Source organism: Podarcis liolepis (genome assembly GCF_965112155.1).
Source record: "Podarcis liolepis genome assembly, chromosome: 14".
Classification (NCBI taxonomy): Eukaryota; Metazoa; Chordata; class Lepidosauria; order Squamata; family Lacertidae; genus Podarcis; species Podarcis liolepis.
In genome coordinates this window covers 29492547-29510492 of record NC_139569.1, presented here as the reverse complement: position 1 = coordinate 29510492, position 17946 = coordinate 29492547, and the positions used below count along the sequence as shown (strand labels likewise).

The window sequence follows — 17946 nt, the reverse complement described above, 5'->3', positions numbered from 1 at the left end:
GGACCCCATTATGTCTGTTTAAAAAAGCACTATCTAAGGTATCTAACTGCTGAAGATGCAACAGGGATAATGCTTCTCTAACATATGTGTTTTTTCATTGTCCTATATTGAAAGATTTTTGGCAGAAGATAACTGAAACTATCAACAGAACTGCACAGAACAACCTTGCATTTACAGAGCAAAATATCCTCTTGAATTATATACGCAGCACATGGAACCTTACAAAAGGACAATGTGGGTGGACTCTCTGTGCCCTTACCACAGCAAAAAGACTGATACTGATGACCTGGGGGGGGGGGAAATGTGGCTCCCTTCTATGATTACAGTGGTACCTCAGGTTAAGTATTTAATTCGTTCCATAGGTCTGTTCTTAACCTGAAACTGTTCTTAACCTGAAGCACCACTTTAGCTAATGGGGCCTCCTGCTGCAATCCATTCTTACAAATACTGTAATAGGTTAAGATCTGGTGATGTACACACACACAAAAAGTAGAATGTCCAGATCAAGGGAAGTCACTAGAGTCTGAGTCAGCCAAATTATGCTGACCCCTGGCACCAACCTGGGGAAATTCCTATAGGTGCTCTGTTGACAGAATGCACTTTATCCTGGTAAACTAGTCAACCAGGCATTCGGAGACGCCAGGAATTTAAATGTAACTTCGCAGTCCCCAGTGTTATGTGAGCCCTGCAAACAAACCTTTTCCTTCTTGTTCCAAACAGCAAGAATCCCCCTGCTGGGAATACACACCGTAACAACCTCATAGACCAGCGCTTGCAGCAAGACCTTTTGCCCTCCGTTGGACGCCATCTTCAACGATCCGTTCAAAGCCATGGTGGGATCTTTGGGAGCTGTGTCTCCATAGCCAGTGATACTGTTTGCCCAGCTGCTCAGCGATTTCTCCCAGGGAGGCTACAGAATTGTAAGGAAAGGAAGGGACATTATCTCTGGTGCCACACAGGAAGATCCAAGGTCTGTGGGTGGAAATAAAGCCTAAGGGTTTTGGGGACACTTTGCTGCTGGGATTTGCAAGGCAAATGGAAGCAGTGGAAACAAACAAAGGGAAACTAAATGAACTTTCTTGTAAGGTGAAAAAGGAAAAGGCTGTTCCTCACCAGCCTTTCCCAGATGTTTCAGACCGCAACGCCTGTCAGTCCCAGCCAGCACAGCTGTCTAAAACATCTGGAGACCACCAGTAAGGCTGCTCTTCTTCAACCAGTTTGAAGCCATGGTGAAATAATGAAATAAAGGCTTCGTTTCCACTGAGGTGAGTCTTGGCTGAGCCACTTTGGACTTAAGGTAGCCAAATGCAATAAGGAATTAATCCCAGCACATAATTAGTATGTCAGGGAGAAAGGTAGTCAACAGCTGCATGACACGCTAGCTTTCTAGGTGAGGGGATTAAAACTTTTTTTATTTTTTTTTGTACAGAGGAGTATTCAGTGATGTGAGCCCTCATCTGCAGTCTAGCACTTTAGTGAGAATGAGGGCAAAAAGGGCCTCAACGAAGTGTATATGAACTCTTGCAAAGCATTCTACTCTTTAATGAGTTTCCTACTGCTTAGTGACTTGTAACAAAATAAAAATATTAAAGAGAGCTGGGTTAATTGCTTAAAAAAAAAAGCAACAGAAACAGAATTTTGCAGTCTTCTGAAGTTAGGCAAATTTATTCAGCTTCACATCATTTCTTCCCCTGCTAGGTTCTGAATTTCTCTGGCTTTGGCTCACATGTTTCAAGTCTGCCTTTGCAGACTTAAGGGAACTAACTTGCTTTTTTGTTTGTGGGAGCGGGCAGGATGGAAGAATGAGTTTCTTGTCTTTCTGCCCCTAGGTGCTCAGCTTTGGACTAGTATGGATCGAGTAAATTCATTCACAAGGAAGGTTAATATATGATGTGTAATGGGAATTGGGGGTTGCTCGTGCGTAACTTGCTGCCACTCTCGGTGAGGCTGCCTGGATAAACCTTTCCCTGGCTGGACAGTCCTGATTCTGTGTCTGTCTCAGTCACTGGCAGAATCTGTCAGTGGGCGTTTCCTGAACTTCTTCCAACATAAAAGTTCCTTGACGGATAGTCTCCGCCTAGCCTCCCTGCACGGAAGTCTTCTGCGCAGGGTGGGTGTGGGCAGTGGAGGACCAAGGCTCTCCCCGCTGGTCTCTGGCGAAGAGTCCTGGAGCCATCCCCCCTGAAGCCCGCCTCTGCCCGCCTTTCTCCCTGGTGTAACGCTGATTTCCTTCCCCGGTCACTGAGTCCCCTCTTTTCCTGCTGGGACCTTCTCCGGCATCGCTCGGGAGCCCTTCCTCCACTCCTGACTGCGATGGCAGTTCCCTGACATGATGTATGTGTTTCAAAAGGCCATGGGTTTTCTTCCCTTGTCAAAATCGCCAAAAGGAAAACAACATCAGCTAGGGATGGGCCCCTGTCTTTGCAAAGAGGTTCCCTTGTGTGGAGACACAGCCAAAACCTGACTAGAGGAGGAGGAAGAGGAAGGCAGCAAGATGGGAAATGAAAAAGCGAATTGGCCTTGCGAATTGGGCTGTTAACATGGCAGGAGAGAGAGAGAGAGAGAACGAACCACTGGCATGTGAGAGAAAGAATCAGGCAGCAGTGATGCTAAGACATTTTAAAATGGGAGGCTGACAGGCCTGTGGTTTATCTTGCATTGGATGATCTCCTTCAAGAGGTTTCAGCTGCATGGCCAAATCCTGCTCACTCCCCCCAGCCCCTGATCCCAGACTCAAAAACTTTTGCTTCATAAACCAGGCCAAAACCTGCTCCTCTGCGGCGTTCTCCAATCCCGTGGGCCACAAGTGTTACCCTATTTGCAAGTCTAATTAAATTATACAGCTCCTTTAACCTCTCCTCCTCCTCCTCCTCCTCCTCCTCCTCCTCCTCCTCCTCTCTGGGTTGCCATAAAAACTACCATGCGCAACACTTGGGGCCTTTGCCTGGCCTTTCAGAGCTTGAGCTGGTTAGCTCTCAAGTTGGCCTTTTCCAGATCCCAGAGTGGGACGGTTTCTCTGGGTGCTGGAGGCCCCCAGCTGGGGCAAAAGGACTTGCTCTCAGGTGTTTCGAAAGGTACAGAGGCTGCTGTTCCCACCCACCCACTCCCCAACCTTCCCGCTAGCTGGAAATTGAAAATGGCATACCACAGCCCTCCCACTCTTGCAAAGTGGACCCAGGGAGGCCTCCATATCCACTGGCAATGCCAGGGTGTTGTCTCGCCTTCCCCTCCCACCCCAAAGCATGCCAGGTCCTGATTTCAGTACCCCCAGCCCCATTTCATATCTTAGAGGAGGACCATAGGAATCTGTCTTATCCAAAGCCAGACCATTGGTCTATCGAACTCAAAACTGTCTACACTGACTGGCAGCAGCTTCTCTTCAGGGATTCTGGGAAGGAGATTCCCCCAGGCATTGGGGACTGAACCCGGGGCTTCCGCATGCAAAGCAGATGCTCTAAAGCTGACCTATGATCCTTAGTCTGAAGCTGCCTTATACCAAGTTAGAGCCTTGGCCCATCTATCTAAGGTCCAGGGCCTTCTCAGTGATGGCTCCGACCTGGTGGAATGCTCTGTCCCATGAGACCAGGGCCCTGCAGAATTTAACTTCCTTCCGCAGGGCCTGTAAGACAGAACTATTCCGCCTGGCTTTCAATTTGAACCTGGCCTGATCTCTTGTTCCCCTTCCTCCCCCCCCTCCCCCTTTTGTCAAGATTGCCCGCTCTGGGATCCCACAGCTGGTTCTCCCCTGGTCTCCTCGCTGGCCCAAGTGGGACTAATTTAGCCAGCTAGCCCTGGTGATCATCTAATGTTTATTGGATGAATTTCCCCCCTAAATTGATTTTGGATTTTATTGTTATTTATACTTTATACCATATTTTATGCTGTTGTGGTTTTTTTTAGCATCAATTAAGTGTTTTAGATTTTGTTGTTAGCTGCCCTGAGCCCGGTTTCCTGAACCAGGAAGGGCGGGGTATAAATAAAAAATATTATTATTATTATTATTATTATTATTATTATTATTATTATTATTATTAATCTCAGAGCTGTCTACACTGACTGGCAGCAGCTCTCAGACAGGGATGCTCTCCCAGTCCTGCCTGAAGATGCTGTACATTGAATTCAGGACCTATGTTCTAGCCACTGAGCTACAGACCTTCAGATTCTAACACTGGATTATAAAGAGAAATGCAATCATGTTTTAACTCTGGGGGGGGAAAGATAAGATGAAGCAGGAGGAAGGATTAGAGTAGAGGGACCTTCCCTGACATCTGTTTAGCATGCTGCTGTTCTGGCACGGAAACAGTGGAGCGGGTGAGAAATCAGAGTGTGATGCTTCCTAACACGAGGCTGACCTTGGCTCAAGTCGAGCTGACCTCGTTTCCACGTCAAAAGGTGGAGGGGAGCACACCAGATGTTGTGTGTTTCTCTCGTGCTGTGACCTTTCCATGGCATGCCGTGGTCAATAATCCAGATGGGAAGGGACAAGGAAGGGTGAGCTGGGCACGTTAAAGAGCCTCCTTGTGCCAATCATATTGCCAGGGCAGCTGGGCCAATCCCTTGGGCAAGGACACCTTCCAAGCCAAGACTAAATCAGTGCAGCTAAGACTCTTAAGACGAGCCGCTCAGGGTCCTTCTCACTCTTCAGCTCACAGTATGCCTAACTCTGCACAACGCCCACCAAAAATACACCACCAAAAAGTAAGACCAAAGGGGACACAAGTAAACATATCCAGATTTATTGACATGGAGGCAAATTTAGAAACGATTGCTAAACATTCAGTAAAATACTTCTCACCTTGGAGGGGAGGCCTGGGTGGCTGGGCTTCCCCAGCCACTCTGGGCGGCTTCCAACAAAATATTAAAATACCGTCATGCACCAAACATTAAAAGCTTCCCTAAAGAGGGCTGCCTTCAGATGTCTTCTAAAAGTCTGGTAGTTGTTGCTCTCTTTGGCATCTGGTGGGAGGGCGTTCCACAGGGTGGGTGCCACTACTGAGAAGGCCCTAGCTTGACTTCCCGCAGTGAGGGAACTGCCAGAAGGCCCTTGGCGCCAAATTAGGGTTACCAGACGTCCCCATTTCCCGGGGACAGTCCCCGGATTTGCGAATAAGTCCCCAGACAAATTCCATCCCCGGAATGTCCCCGGATTTCATCTAACGTCCCTGGGAAATGCAGCAGTGGCAGTTTCAGCAGCCCGGAGCAGTTAGCTCTGGCTGGCTTCAGGAGCTGCTCAGAAGTCCCCATATGATGGTGGTGCAGGGGCTCTAAGATGCAGCTTCCGGGCTGCCTCCACCTTCCCTGACCCCAGCAACTAAGCTGTGAAGGGAGGCTTCATGCTGCCTATCAGAGCAGCCTCCCAATTCCTACTTGCATGCAAGCAGGAGCGGGGCAGGGATCTCTCAGCTGTGAAGGGAAGCTTCACAGGAGGGGGCAGGGATCTCTCAGTTAGGCAACGGGAAGCCTCCCTTCCCAGCTGAGGGATCCCCACCCCCTCCTGCTCGCACACAAGTAGGAATTGGATTGGGACTACTCTGATGGGGAGGCATCATGCTGCCCGAGCCTTGCTGCCACCACCACTCTCGGCCCTCCTTCTCCGCCTTCCATGCCTGACCCACCGCGCACTGCTTCCCTACCACCTCCACCACCACCAAAGAACCAACAACTCAGGGGCTGCCCAGACTCATGGAGAAAGGAGATAGAAGCCTCGGAGGAAGTGGAAATGTGGTGGTTGAGGTCAAGGTGGCAGCTGCCCCTCTGCCACTGCCATCACTGCAGCATTAACGTCCCCAAACGTGTAGTAATCAATCAATCAATCAATCAATCAATCAATTAAAGTGTCCCCGGATTCATTGAAAAAATTCTGGTAACCTTAGGCTAAATCCACTGTCCAGGTTTGCTAACTGTTGATTGGCAGCTCCAAGGTTGACTCCCACCAGGTTCCTCCTACTATTCCTCTGCGTCCAACCAGCCCATGACAAGGCCTCACGTAGCCAAGAAACAGGCGTTTCTAGACTTATCTTTTATTAATGTAAAAAATGTTAAGAGGGGCCCTTCTAGATCAGGCCAGTGGCCTATCTAGTCCAGCCTGTAATCACAGCAGCCCCAAGGAAATACCCATGGGGAACCCATAGTATGTCACTCTAACCCCTTTTAAAGTGATGCAGCCTGCCTCTCTGATAAGAAGGTAGGCAGATTGGGGCTGACTGAGTTTGGATCAGATGCTACTACTTAATCTGTTCTAGAAGACTGTTCGGCTTCCAAAAACCGAGGATCAATGGGGTGGCTGCAAAGCCAATGGGGGGGATTAAAAACACGGCTTGGAAGCTGTTCGGCTTCCGAAAATTGTTCAAAAACCAGAGCAGTTACTTCTGGGTTTTTGGCATCCAGGAACCAAAACGTTCCAAAACGGAGGCGTTCAGGAGCCAAGGTTTGACTGTACGGGCCAGATCTTGGTTTGGCAGCCACATTTCCTCCCCCCCCCCCCAACCTCATAGATTTGCTTTTAGAAAAATAACAACACAGACCCTGAGATTCCCAACCCTCCCCCCTTTTATGTAGAGATATAAAGTGGAAATCACACCCCAAAATATGTCTCAAAATAAGGTCGGGGAACAACCGGCACCTGTCAATAATGGTTTGCGTAGAAGAAAATGAAGGACAAAGATGAAAGCTGCATCTTTTTACTGGGCCAACTGATGGTTGGAAAACCAGAAAACTGTGGAGTTTCAGCTGTCCCTTGTAGCTGAAACTGACCAGCAGCTACATTAAAAACCTAACCCAGGCTGGGTTGGTGGGTTAGCACAGACATCAAAGCCACCAGGACAAAGGAAATGAGTTTGCAGCAGCAGGATTAGCCAGCAGGGGCCTCTCAGTGGGTGTGAAAAGAGGCGGGTGGGTGAGGACTTCGAGATAAATGGATAAACACCCCTTCCCCATCACTTGCTCAAACCCCAAACAGCTCAGATGGAACAGCGAAGAAGAGTTGCGTTCATCCACGGTTTCCAAGATAACCCGGGGTCTCAATGGTTGATGAAGCCACATGGAGACTCTCTTACATGGAGATTCTTCAAAGGAGGGCAGGCCTCTTTCCTTCCCCCACCAAATGCTGACAGTAGTGGCAGAACACACACACACACCCCTCTGCAGGGCAGGCTTGAACATAGATTGTCTTTGCTCCCCTCTAGCGGCCAGCCAGGGGCGTGGAGAGCAGGCGGAAGATGTCTCTCTGCCCAGCTTAAGGCTGAAACAAAACACTCGCAGCTGCTGTGCTCAGGGCACTCATGCCCAGGTCCCTCCCTGCCTGGCAAAGGCCCTGAGAGGCTCTGGGTTGTCCCTTTCCTTTCCAGCAGGACTTGGCCACTGTACTTCATGCTCTCCAGACTGGACTACCCCAATACGCTCTCGGTGGGGCTGCCCTTGAAGGACGATTCAAAAAATTCAGCTTGTCTGATTTTGGCAGTGGTGGCAAGGAGGGGAGAAATTAAGAAAACAGGGTGCTAGGGTGGGCAGAGACCAGTGGTGGGGTGCAAATCACCCCTTTCCCAGTCATCAGGTAGATTGTTTGATGAGTCCAGCAGAGGTGGCAACTCTTCACCTTTCCTCAGCAAATCTGCACACAACCACTGAAAGGGGGTGGTTGTGGGACAACTTCCCCCTCCGTCCCGCAATACTAGAGGTCAGAAGGCTAGCTTAGGGGGCACAGACTAGCTTTGGGGACTCAGGAGGATGGGGTGGGTTACACCTCCAGCATCTGGCACCTGAGGCAGCTGTCCCACCCTGGCAAGTGGCAGGGCTGGCTCTGATGTTTAGAGTGCATCTGCCTACTGAAGATAATATCGAGCCTGAAAGGAAAGGAAAGACCATGTGTTGCATCTCTTGGAAGATCTGATATTTCTGCTTCCTCAGACAAGCCTCACAGGGTCCCGGAGATGACTCCTCCTGGCCACCTGACCTGCTGTACAGGTGTGTAAAGGGGGACATAGTAGATAGAGTCTTTTTCTCCCTCTCTCGTCAGATTGTCACTCCGGACATCCACTGAAGCGGAATGGTCGAAAATTCAGGATGAATACTTCTTCACGCAACATATAGTTTAAGGTTGCCGTATTTAAAAAGTGAAAACCCAGACACAAAAGTTGTTGAGTTTTTAAAAATTATTTTTGGCCAAACTCACTGAGCTTAAATGTGACATTCTGAACTATTTTTAATAGCTCAATCTACACTTCCGACATAGGCGCTGTTTATGAGGACCGAATCCCAGCTATGTCCAGGAAATTCCGGACATATGACAGCCCCAACAAACTATGGAAATCAATCCCACAAGAGGGAGTGATGACCACCACTTTGGATAGCTTTAAAAGAAGACTGGACAAAGTCATGGAGGAGAGGGCTATCAGTGGCTACTTGCCAAGAAGGTGGTGTTTTGCCTTTGCCACCAGAAGCCTATGAATACCAGTTGCTGGGATTCACAGGACGAGCGCTGCTGGGCTGGGGTCCTCCTCCTGGGCTTCCCAGAGGCATCAGGATGGCCACTGTGAGGACAGGACACTGATGGGCTCCCTTTGGCCTGATCCTGCAGCCAGGCTCTTTTTATGTTCTTATGTAAGCGGTTTACAAGCAGCTGAGCTGGAGCTATTATTCCCTTTTTAAATACAGTGGTACCTCAGGTTAATTTGTTCCGGAGGTCCGTTCTTAACCTGAAACTGTTCTTAACCCGAGGTACCACTTTAGCTAATGGGGCCTACTGCTGCTGCCGCACCATGATTTCTGTTCTCATCCTGAAGCAAAGTTCTTAACCTGAAGCACTATTTCTGGGTTAGCGGAGTCTGTAACCTGAAGCGTATGTAACCCGAGGTACCACTGTACAGGGAATGGAAGATAAGAGAGGGTGAATTGCCCCAGAGCCATGTGGTGAGTCCTTGGTGGAGGCAGAGGACATGAACCCAGGTCCACTGCCATTTCTCCACCCGCAAAGAGCCGCACTGGTAAAACCTCTGGCTGTAAAGAAACTCTACCCTGCCCAGCTAAAGCTCTTGCCACCCAACTGCACTTTGCCCTCCTCCCCGTCTCCAGCTTGACGGCTGCTTTCTCTTCAGGGCTGGGGACCCGCAAGAAATGTCATGATTGACGCCAACGCGAAATCCCACGCGCTCGCCACACACTTGTTTCAGTCAATCTCCTAATTACCTTACACATTCTCCACAGGCTACAAAGACAGGCATAAACTGATTAGCTAAATTAGGCCAATTAAACATTCCCTAATGAAATGAAATGCTCCAGACAAACTCTGGGAAGCTTTAAAGCAAAAGGGTGGGCGGGGAGGGGCAAGCGAAGAGGGAGGAAAAGCAAAGGCGGCACAATTGGCAGGCAAAATAAGTTGCCGCGAAAGAAAGAAAAAGTTATAAAAGGATCTTGGAGCAGAAACTGCCATGACAGCAAGACTTGGGGGGTGGAGTGGGAGTGGGGATGACGCACAGGTGCAGACCCCCCCCCCCCGCCTGTCCATAAAACACACCAACCTCCAGAACCTTATGATGCAAATCTGTGCATGGGGCAATATCTGGCCACAGAAGGAGTCAGAGGAAGAATGTAAAGGTAAAGGTAAAGGGACCCCTGAACATTAGGTCCAGTCATGACCGACTCTGGGGTTGCAGCACTCATCTCGCTTTATTGGCCGAGGGAGCCAACGTACAGCTTCCAGGTCATGTGGCCAGCATGACTAAGCCACTTCTGGCGAACCAGAGCAGCGCACGGAAACACCGTTTACCTTCCCGCCGGAGCGGTACCTATTTATCTACTTGTGCTATGACATGCTTTCGAACTGCTAGGTTGGCAGGAGCAGCAACCGAGAAACGGGAGCTCACCCCGTCGCAGGGATTCAAACTGCCAACCTTCTGATCGGCAAGTCCTAGGCTTTGTGGTTTAACCCACAGTGCCACCCGCGTCCCTCAGAGGAAAAAGAATGGTGCTCAAACCCATGACCATTTCTTGCACTCTGGCATGCAGTTTGCTGACACCAAGCCCCAACCAGCGAAGGGGAATGGGCTAAATACACATGCAGAACATCTTGGGAAGTAGTAAGTGGGAGCCACAGCAGGGATCACTGACGTCTCTTAAGACACATGATTTGGCTTGGTTCTGTACTGCAGAAGTTCTCTCTGGTACTCCAGGTTTAGCAGTTATTATTTTACACTACCTTAGCACAGGGATGGCTTAGCTCAGGGGACCGTTGCGTTTGCTAAGCCCAAGGGCACTGGTTGCCAGCAAGTCCTCCACTGAGGTCTTCCTATGGTATCTGTGAACCAGCCTCCTGCTCCTCTTCGCTGGTCCCTTGCTCACACAGCTGAAGGAGGACGCTGGAAAAGTGACTCTCTTCCCCACTTCCTCCTTCAGCTCTGTGTGCTCTTCAAGGTTCAGATTATTTTTGCTCAAGCTCACTTTTGCCCAGATCCTGTGATCCCAGCACACATTTTCTATATTGGCGGTGCAAGGCAGTGGAGCAGAGGCCTGATCCATGGGAGAGAACTGAATGGGGGTGGGTGAAGAGATGCTTGCTACACTCAACCAAAAAATCAAAATGTGCCTTTCAATTGGCTATCATGTGCTCCTGCACTTTCTTTGCAGAACTTATCTGGCCCCATCTGGATAGTCATAATCATTTTCACCCCAAACCAGACACTTCTTGGCTCCTTTCAGTTCTCCACCCCACCCCCAGCAATCACTTTAATTATTATTTTTATTTTAAGCTGCAGCAACCTGCTTCCATCCTGGCGGAAGTGGTGCCTGGGCCCTTTTGCACATTCTCAGCATGTCCCAAAATGTCTCCCAGTGCCTAACAAATTCAAACCCCCTCTTCCCAACATCTCATCCATGCATTGTCTAGCTGGCCCCGCGTGTGGAACAGGTAGCATTTCAGAGAAAGCCACCTTGAAGGTCCTGTCTTTCATGTCCCCCTTCCCCTTCCAAGCAATCTAATTTGGGTTTTCAGGATCGCCAGGAACATAATCTGCCAGCATTGAAATATCTTCACTGCCTTCAACATTTCGAGGCACAATTCAAACTGTAAGATGTAACCTCCCCAAAAATATCCAACCCACCTTGGGAGCAGGTTATCTGAGGATTGCTTGTTTCCCTTCCAAGTGGCAAGGGGATCCCCACGAAAGGGGACCACAGGACCAAATAAAATACCTTTCTTTTGACGTGGCCCATGCTGTCATCCAGGGGGCAACCACGAATGAGGCCCTGCACTTCAGTCAGCTCCATGATGTCCGCCGGTGGTGAGGGAGCATCATCAGAGAGCGGGGTCATCAGGGACTCCAGTTCATGAGAGTTGGTGGGGGCCACAGGAAGGGACGGTGTTTGCCGGCTCCGGTGATAGTAGGTGTGGTTCCCGGCTGCTTGGGAAACCAGGCCTGCCACAGACTCCCTGCAGGAGTGAATGAACAAAAGACTAAGTACTCACCAACCAGTAACGAAACTTCCCCCACAGCTCAATGAATGCTGGAGATTTCCCAGCAGACTGAACCAGTGCTAGGCATAGGATTCATTCTTGGCCAATAGCAGCAAGTTATTAAGTGACCAATTGCTGATTTATTTGCTGCGGGATGATATACAGAACAGAAAGCTACCTAAACAGAGTTTGACCCCTGGTCCATCTAGGTCAGCTGTTTTTGGACTACAACTCCCATCATCCCTAGCTAGATGCAGCCAGGGACAGCACCTGAGACCTTTACTTTCAAAAACTGCGACACTGCCTTCCTAATTCCAGCAAGGCAGCTGTGTTAGTCAGCCAATACAAAAAACATATGCTATGGTACACTTTAGGGTTGTAGCTACTTTTGTATTATACTGAGATTATCCTGCTACGTGTGTCCATGACAATGCTTTCTCTAGCACCATAGGAAACAGTCTTTGACTGAGTCGGACTATTGGCACATCTCCCTCACTGCTATCTGCACTGACTGGCAGTGGTCCTCCAGGGCTTCGGACAACAGACACAGAACAGAGGCTGCGATACAGATATGGCAGGCTCATGGCTGAACGGACAGGCTTCAGTTTGCTCTGATGTACTTTGGGCCAAGGCGAGGCAGAAACCTACCTTGGCTTGTTGTTGCGAAAGCTGGCGCACATGCAGAAGAGGACACACAGCAAGCCTAGGCAGATTCCCACGATGATCCCCGTGACAGAGTGAACGTCCAGCATATCTGAGGGACACAGGAGAGCAGTCAAAGAGAAGAGGGTGATGCCGCGGCCTGCCAAGGCGAACCCCACCTTGCATTGTGTGCGCTGCTGTGTGTACCTGAGAACTTCTCCTGCAAGGTCTGCACGTCCTTGACGTTGGAGTACGGCCCTGACCCGACCACCGTCTTGGCTCCCATCTTGAAGAAATACCGGGTGTCGCTCTCCAGCCCGTGGACTTCGGTGCTGAACGTATTGCCTGAGCAAGAGAGCAAACCCAGCAGGTGCTCAAGTGTTGCAGACTGGTTAAAAACACAGCAGATGTTCTGCGGCTCCCATGTAGTAGTAGTAATAATAATAATAATAATAATAATAATAATAATAATAATAATATATTATTATTTATACCCCGCACACTCTGGGCAGCTTCCAACAAAAGATTAAAAATGCATCAAAACATCAGTCATTAAAAACTTCCCTAAACAGGGCTGCCTTCAGATGTCTTCTAAACGTCAGACGGCTGTTTATTTCTTTGACATTGGGTGGGAGGGCGTTCCACAGGGCGGGTGCCACCACTGAGAAGACCCTCTGCCTGGTTCCTTGTAACTTCGCTTCTCGCAGTGAGGGAACCGCCGAAGACCCTTGGCGCTGGACCCCAGTGTGGAGACGCTCCTTCAGGTATACTGGGCCAAGGCTGAGGAAGACTGCTTCTTCTTCAAACACACACAGGGGTGGGGAAACCCTCAGTCCAATTTCATGTGGGTGGCAAAGAGGGGAGAGGGGATGGCAGAAGAAGAGAAAGACCTATTTACTGCCATCCCTGCTCACCCTGGCATGTTGCCCCTGGCAGACGACCCCTGAGGGAAAGTTGAACAACGAAACAACTCCCGTACTCCTGCGCAAAAGTTTCCTCTGTGCATTTTTTTTACCTTCTTTTGTCAGTAGAGTCCACATCTCATCAGGTTGAGTGTGGTTGGCGTTGTAGAGGATGAGGTACTCCACGATGATGCCGTTTGGCTCAGAGGGGGGGCACCAGTGGACCTGGACGGCATATGGGTTGATGGGGTGCAGCCGCAAGTCGGAGGGAGGTGTTGACGGCCCTGCAGGAAGGGGAGGACAGAAAGCAAAAAGGGAGAAGGGGGTTTATTGAGCAACCGTTAAGGCAGCCGTCTCCAGATGTCAGGGACTGGGCAGAGGAGGTACGGTAGAGACCGCCTCCCCAGCCTGACCCTTCCAGAGAAGAAGAAAGCAGTTCAGAATTACAACAGGGGTTTGAGGGAGATGACAGCTCAGAGGCGGATGAGGGGGAAAGCTGGGAAATAATGGGAGAGGAGGAGGAAGAAGCACTAGGGGGGCGACAGCTGACAGACACAGCGTATTTACAAAGCATTCCAGACACCCTCCCAAACCTGGCGAGCCTTGAAAGTAGGAAAGCAAAGAGCTCAAAGGCAGAGGGCGCTTGTCAGCACCCGTAGTGATGACACGTGAAGGGAGGGAGGGAGGGGGTGGAGACTCACACGAAGCAAAGCCATTATCCAAGAGGCTGCATTTCTCAGCCTCTCTCTGTGAATATTGAATAAAAAGCAGTTGGTAAGAACTTTTCCTTGTCTTATCCATTCCTGGCAACCTGCCATGGGCGGTTGGATCCTGTGCTGCCTGACACCAACCTGCTATGTCCCTCATCTAGAACCCTGGGGAGCCACTGCCACAGTGATCTTCTTGAACCTTGGGTCCCCACATGTTGATGGGCTATAACTCCTGTCTTCCCTGACCTTTAGCTAAGCTGCCTGTAGATGTTGGGAGTTGGACTCCAACAACCACTAGGGACTTCAAGGTTGAAGAAGGGTACTGGTGCAGATAATGCTCAGCTAGAAGGACCAATGATCAGCATGTACCGCATTTTTCGCTCTATAGAACACACTTTTCCCCCTCCAAAAATTAAGGGGGAAAGTGTGTGCATCCTATAGAGCGAATGCAGGGTCCTTGGCTTCAGCGATAGCAACGCAAAGCCTCCGAAGCACAGAGGGAGAGCTCCCTCCGCACTCCGGAGGCTTAGCGTTGCTTTCACTGAAGCCTTCGGAGCACAGTGTGAGTTCCCGCTGCGCTCCACAGGCTTTGGGTTCCTTTTTGCTGAAGCCGGGAGAGCAAGACTCTCCTGGATTCAGTAGAGAAGGGGGAGCTGCGCAGCGCCCCTTCAGCCAAGCGGGAGGAGAAATGGAAGGGGCTCCATTTCTCCTGCCGCTTCGCTGAAGGGGCGCTGAGCAGAGAGGGGGAGAATTTTTTTTTCTTGTTCTCCCTCTCTAAAACAAGGTGTGTCCTATGGTCCGGTGCGTCCTATAGAGCGAAAAATACGGTACTTTGTATGCACTAGGTTCCAGGTTCAATCCGTGGTGCCTCCTGGTAGGGCTGTAATGTCAGTGCATACATTACAGAGCTAAGTGGATCAACAGTCTGTTGGTATAAGGCTGCTTCCTGTGAGACTCAGTAGAAAACCAACTTTATGGCTTACTCCAGCCTTCCCCAACCTGGTGCCCCCTGGATGTTTGGGACTCCAAGTGCCATCAGCACCGCCAGCCAGCATGGCTGTCCGATGACAAGGCCCATGGGAGCACATTGGGATTTTTCGCTCTTAATTTGGATTTTTTTCTGGTCGAGGCTGCTGTTGCATCTTCGTGTTTTATTTTTATTTATTTCACAAAATTTATATTCTGCATGATTCTATTTAAAAAGCCAAACCTCTCAAAGTGGTTAACAAAAAGAATAAAACAACAAATAACTATTTAAAAACCTTTAAGAATAATTAAAATCAACGATAAGCTAAAAACCAAATTAAAACACATGTCAATGTTCTGCATGTGTGGATAGGCTTGCAAAAAATATATGTTATGAGCAGGCATCAAAAAGAGTACAGCGAAGTCACCTGCCTGTTGTCAATAGGTAGGGAATTCCAAAGTATGAGTTCTAACACACTGAAAATTTGATTACTTTGGAGAAGCAAATATTAGTTATTGTCGTAAATTTTTATTTGCTTTTGCCTGTATTGGAGATTTCTATCTTTACTGAGAATTTCTTAAAACGAACAGCAGAATATTTTCGATTAAGCAGTTATAGGGGCTAAAAACTTACATTTAAAACTCTCAGTCTGGAAACTAAGCACTGCAAGAACCTGGGTAAGAACCCAAGCCATTTTGCTGCTTGAGGCAAAGGGAAAGGTGGAGCCTCCTCTGTTCCCATCATTCCACATGCAGAAGCCAAGGAAATGGCAGCTGAATGTGACAGTGGAGGTAGAACACAGCAGCAGCCTTCAGTTTGTCTAATCCTCTTTTAAAGCCAACTAAATTGGTGGCCATCACTGTCTCCTGTGGGACACAGAGCCACAATTTAACTATGAGCTGTGTGAAGAAGCCACTGGTCCCAGGGTTGGGAGAGAAGCAGCCATCGGTCTAGGCAGGTGATATGCCCAGCTCTGTTCTGCCCAACACCTTTTCCGTCACTGCCTCCATCCCACATCTGCTGTCTGAGACTCTGCCTAACGCTGCCTAGCTTTGCCTAACGATAGGGCCGGCCCTTCATGGAACACATATGCTATTGTTCAGTTAGGTAAGGTAGCCTGCACTCCCCCATCCGAATCTTTCACCCAAAACCTGCAGACATTTATTTATCAAGCACTCTGTTGTGTACTCACTGTCTGGAAGGGTGAACCATTCCACTGCATTCCCGAATGGCCCATCGACGCCGACGCCATTTGACTGCACGGCAAATTCGTATCTGGTGAACGGCTTCAGCCCACTGATGAGGATGTCTTCGTCAGAGCTATGGAAGGAAGAATGCCCACAAGGGAGAAAATATTATGACGCCATCTGCAATCTGTGTACCCCTTGTAAGGAGACTGGCAGCTGTCAAAACAGAAGAGATGGCAGGTCTTGTGGTTTCATAGTGCTTCACTTGATATTTGAGATTCTTACCTAACAGCAGCCCCACTTGAAGCAAAGAATTCATTCAGAGAAGTCATGGGCTTCTCTGGGATAGGACAGGAAACTGATGGATGCAGAACTCACTGGCCTTAATGCTGACCCATGGATTGCCAATATATGGTTTATTAAGTCATGGATTATGTACAGGGCTGGAGAACTGCAGGCCCAGAGGCTGAATGTGGTCCTTCAAGGCTTTCCTCAGTCCACACCTCCCCTCATCAGCCCTGCTTTGCACCCTCCTTGAATGTTTTTGCCTTGCTGGAATGTGTCCTTGAACTCCCACTAGGTGTCTTGCCTGCTTGGATAGAGAGCAGGGAGGACAGTAAGAGTCTGTATAGAAACTAGCCTAGTGTACAAAGATAACATGCACATTCATTGCCCCTTCTCATGAGTCACAGCAGAAGCTGCCAATAATGGGCCATCTCCGTACATGTCAACCTACCTGTCCTTTAATATGAATTTTTAAAAAAGTTTTTATTAATTTTTTGTGTGTGTTACAAAACAGGGAAAAGTACATAGAGCGTCTCCGCTTTCAAGTCATAAAGTCTTTTTACAGTTCATTTACATTCAGTATGAAACATTATTGTCATAGACATTGTGCAGTTGGGGGGAAAGAGAGGGGAGGGAGAGAGATGGGGGTGGGGAATATGATCTTTCATTCTGTTGCACAGTATTTGTGTAGGGTTTTTGTGTCAGCATCATGTGGACGGGGTCCTTTATATATTTATTCATTTTTATTGGCTTCATGAGAGATAATAGGATACAAAGCTTGCTTGGTTGTGTTCGGTTGGTTGCAGTATGGTTTGTTTTTATGTGTGTGTGGGGGGGGGGGTTGTCGGATCAGACTGGCCAAATCGTTTCATATGCTGCTGGGGATGGGGGATAGGTCTTGTTGGGTTGTATGTGTGATAAAGGGGAGCTACACTGGGGTGAAAGCATCCTCCTTTGCTTCTCCCTGGGCCAGTTTAAGTTTGTTGGCTAACTTTTTTCCAAGATCATCTGTTCAGGCAAATTCACATGTGCAATTATCTTCTGGGACACAGCTGGCTGCAGTGTGCAAGAGAGCTTTCTAAACATTAAGAAGAGCTTGCTGTCTGAATCAGACAGATAGATGGATAAACTTTTTCCGCATTAGCCAACGGCCATAGCAACATAAAACAAGCAATATATACAGTGGTACCTCGGGTTAAGTGCTTAATTCGTTCCAGAGGTCTGTTCTTAACCTGAAACTGTTCTTAACCTGAAGCACCACTTTAGCTAATGGGGCCTCCTACTGCTGCCGCACCATGATTTCTGTTCTCATCCTGAAGCAAAGTTCTTAACCTGAAGAACTATTTCTGGGTTAGCAGAGTCTGTAACCTGAAGCGTATGTAACCTGAGGTACCACTGTACAATTAAAAAGACAACAATGGGTAAAAAGGACAATCAAATGATCAAGTTTATCGTTCGGATTGTGGCCCTTAATCTCATTGCACCCTTGATAAACCTAGCAACCTTTGCTGTTGTCTGATCATTTTGATCTGATAACAGAAAGAACAATGTGGCCGCAGATGGGCGGCCTGGGATGGTAAGTAAGAGTGGGGTGATGATCTCATTCCTCAGATCTTTATAAAGGGGACAGGACAGGAGAACATGAGCCACTGTTTCCAGATTGCCAATCAGATGCCTGTGGGAAACCCGGGCACAAGTGCCCTCTCCCCTCCTGTCGCCTCCAGCAGCTGGTATGCAGAAGCAGTACTGCCTCCAACCATAGAGGCAGAGCATAGCCATCACGGCTAGTAGCCATTGATAGCATCGC

The 17946-nt window shown here is 48.8% G+C and overlaps 1 protein-coding gene across 3 annotated transcripts in view; it reads right to left on the bottom strand.

Moving 5' to 3' along the window:
• The window catches only part of IGDCC4 (immunoglobulin superfamily DCC subclass member 4), a 77923-nt gene that overhangs the window by 3894 nt on the left and 56083 nt on the right, over positions 1 to 17946 (bottom strand). For all 3 annotated transcript variants that reach the window (XM_083474994.1, XM_083474995.1, XM_083474996.1), the window contains 6 exons: positions 15860 to 15987; positions 13104 to 13274; positions 12296 to 12433; positions 12095 to 12200; positions 11185 to 11422; positions 749 to 910 (listed from right to left, as the gene is read on the bottom strand). In XM_083474994.1, the coding sequence (XP_083331120.1) occupies positions 749 to 910; positions 11185 to 11422; positions 12095 to 12200; positions 12296 to 12433; positions 13104 to 13274; positions 15860 to 15987 (943 nt within the window). The remainder of the gene's footprint in view (positions 1 to 748; positions 911 to 11184; positions 11423 to 12094; positions 12201 to 12295; positions 12434 to 13103; positions 13275 to 15859; positions 15988 to 17946) is intronic.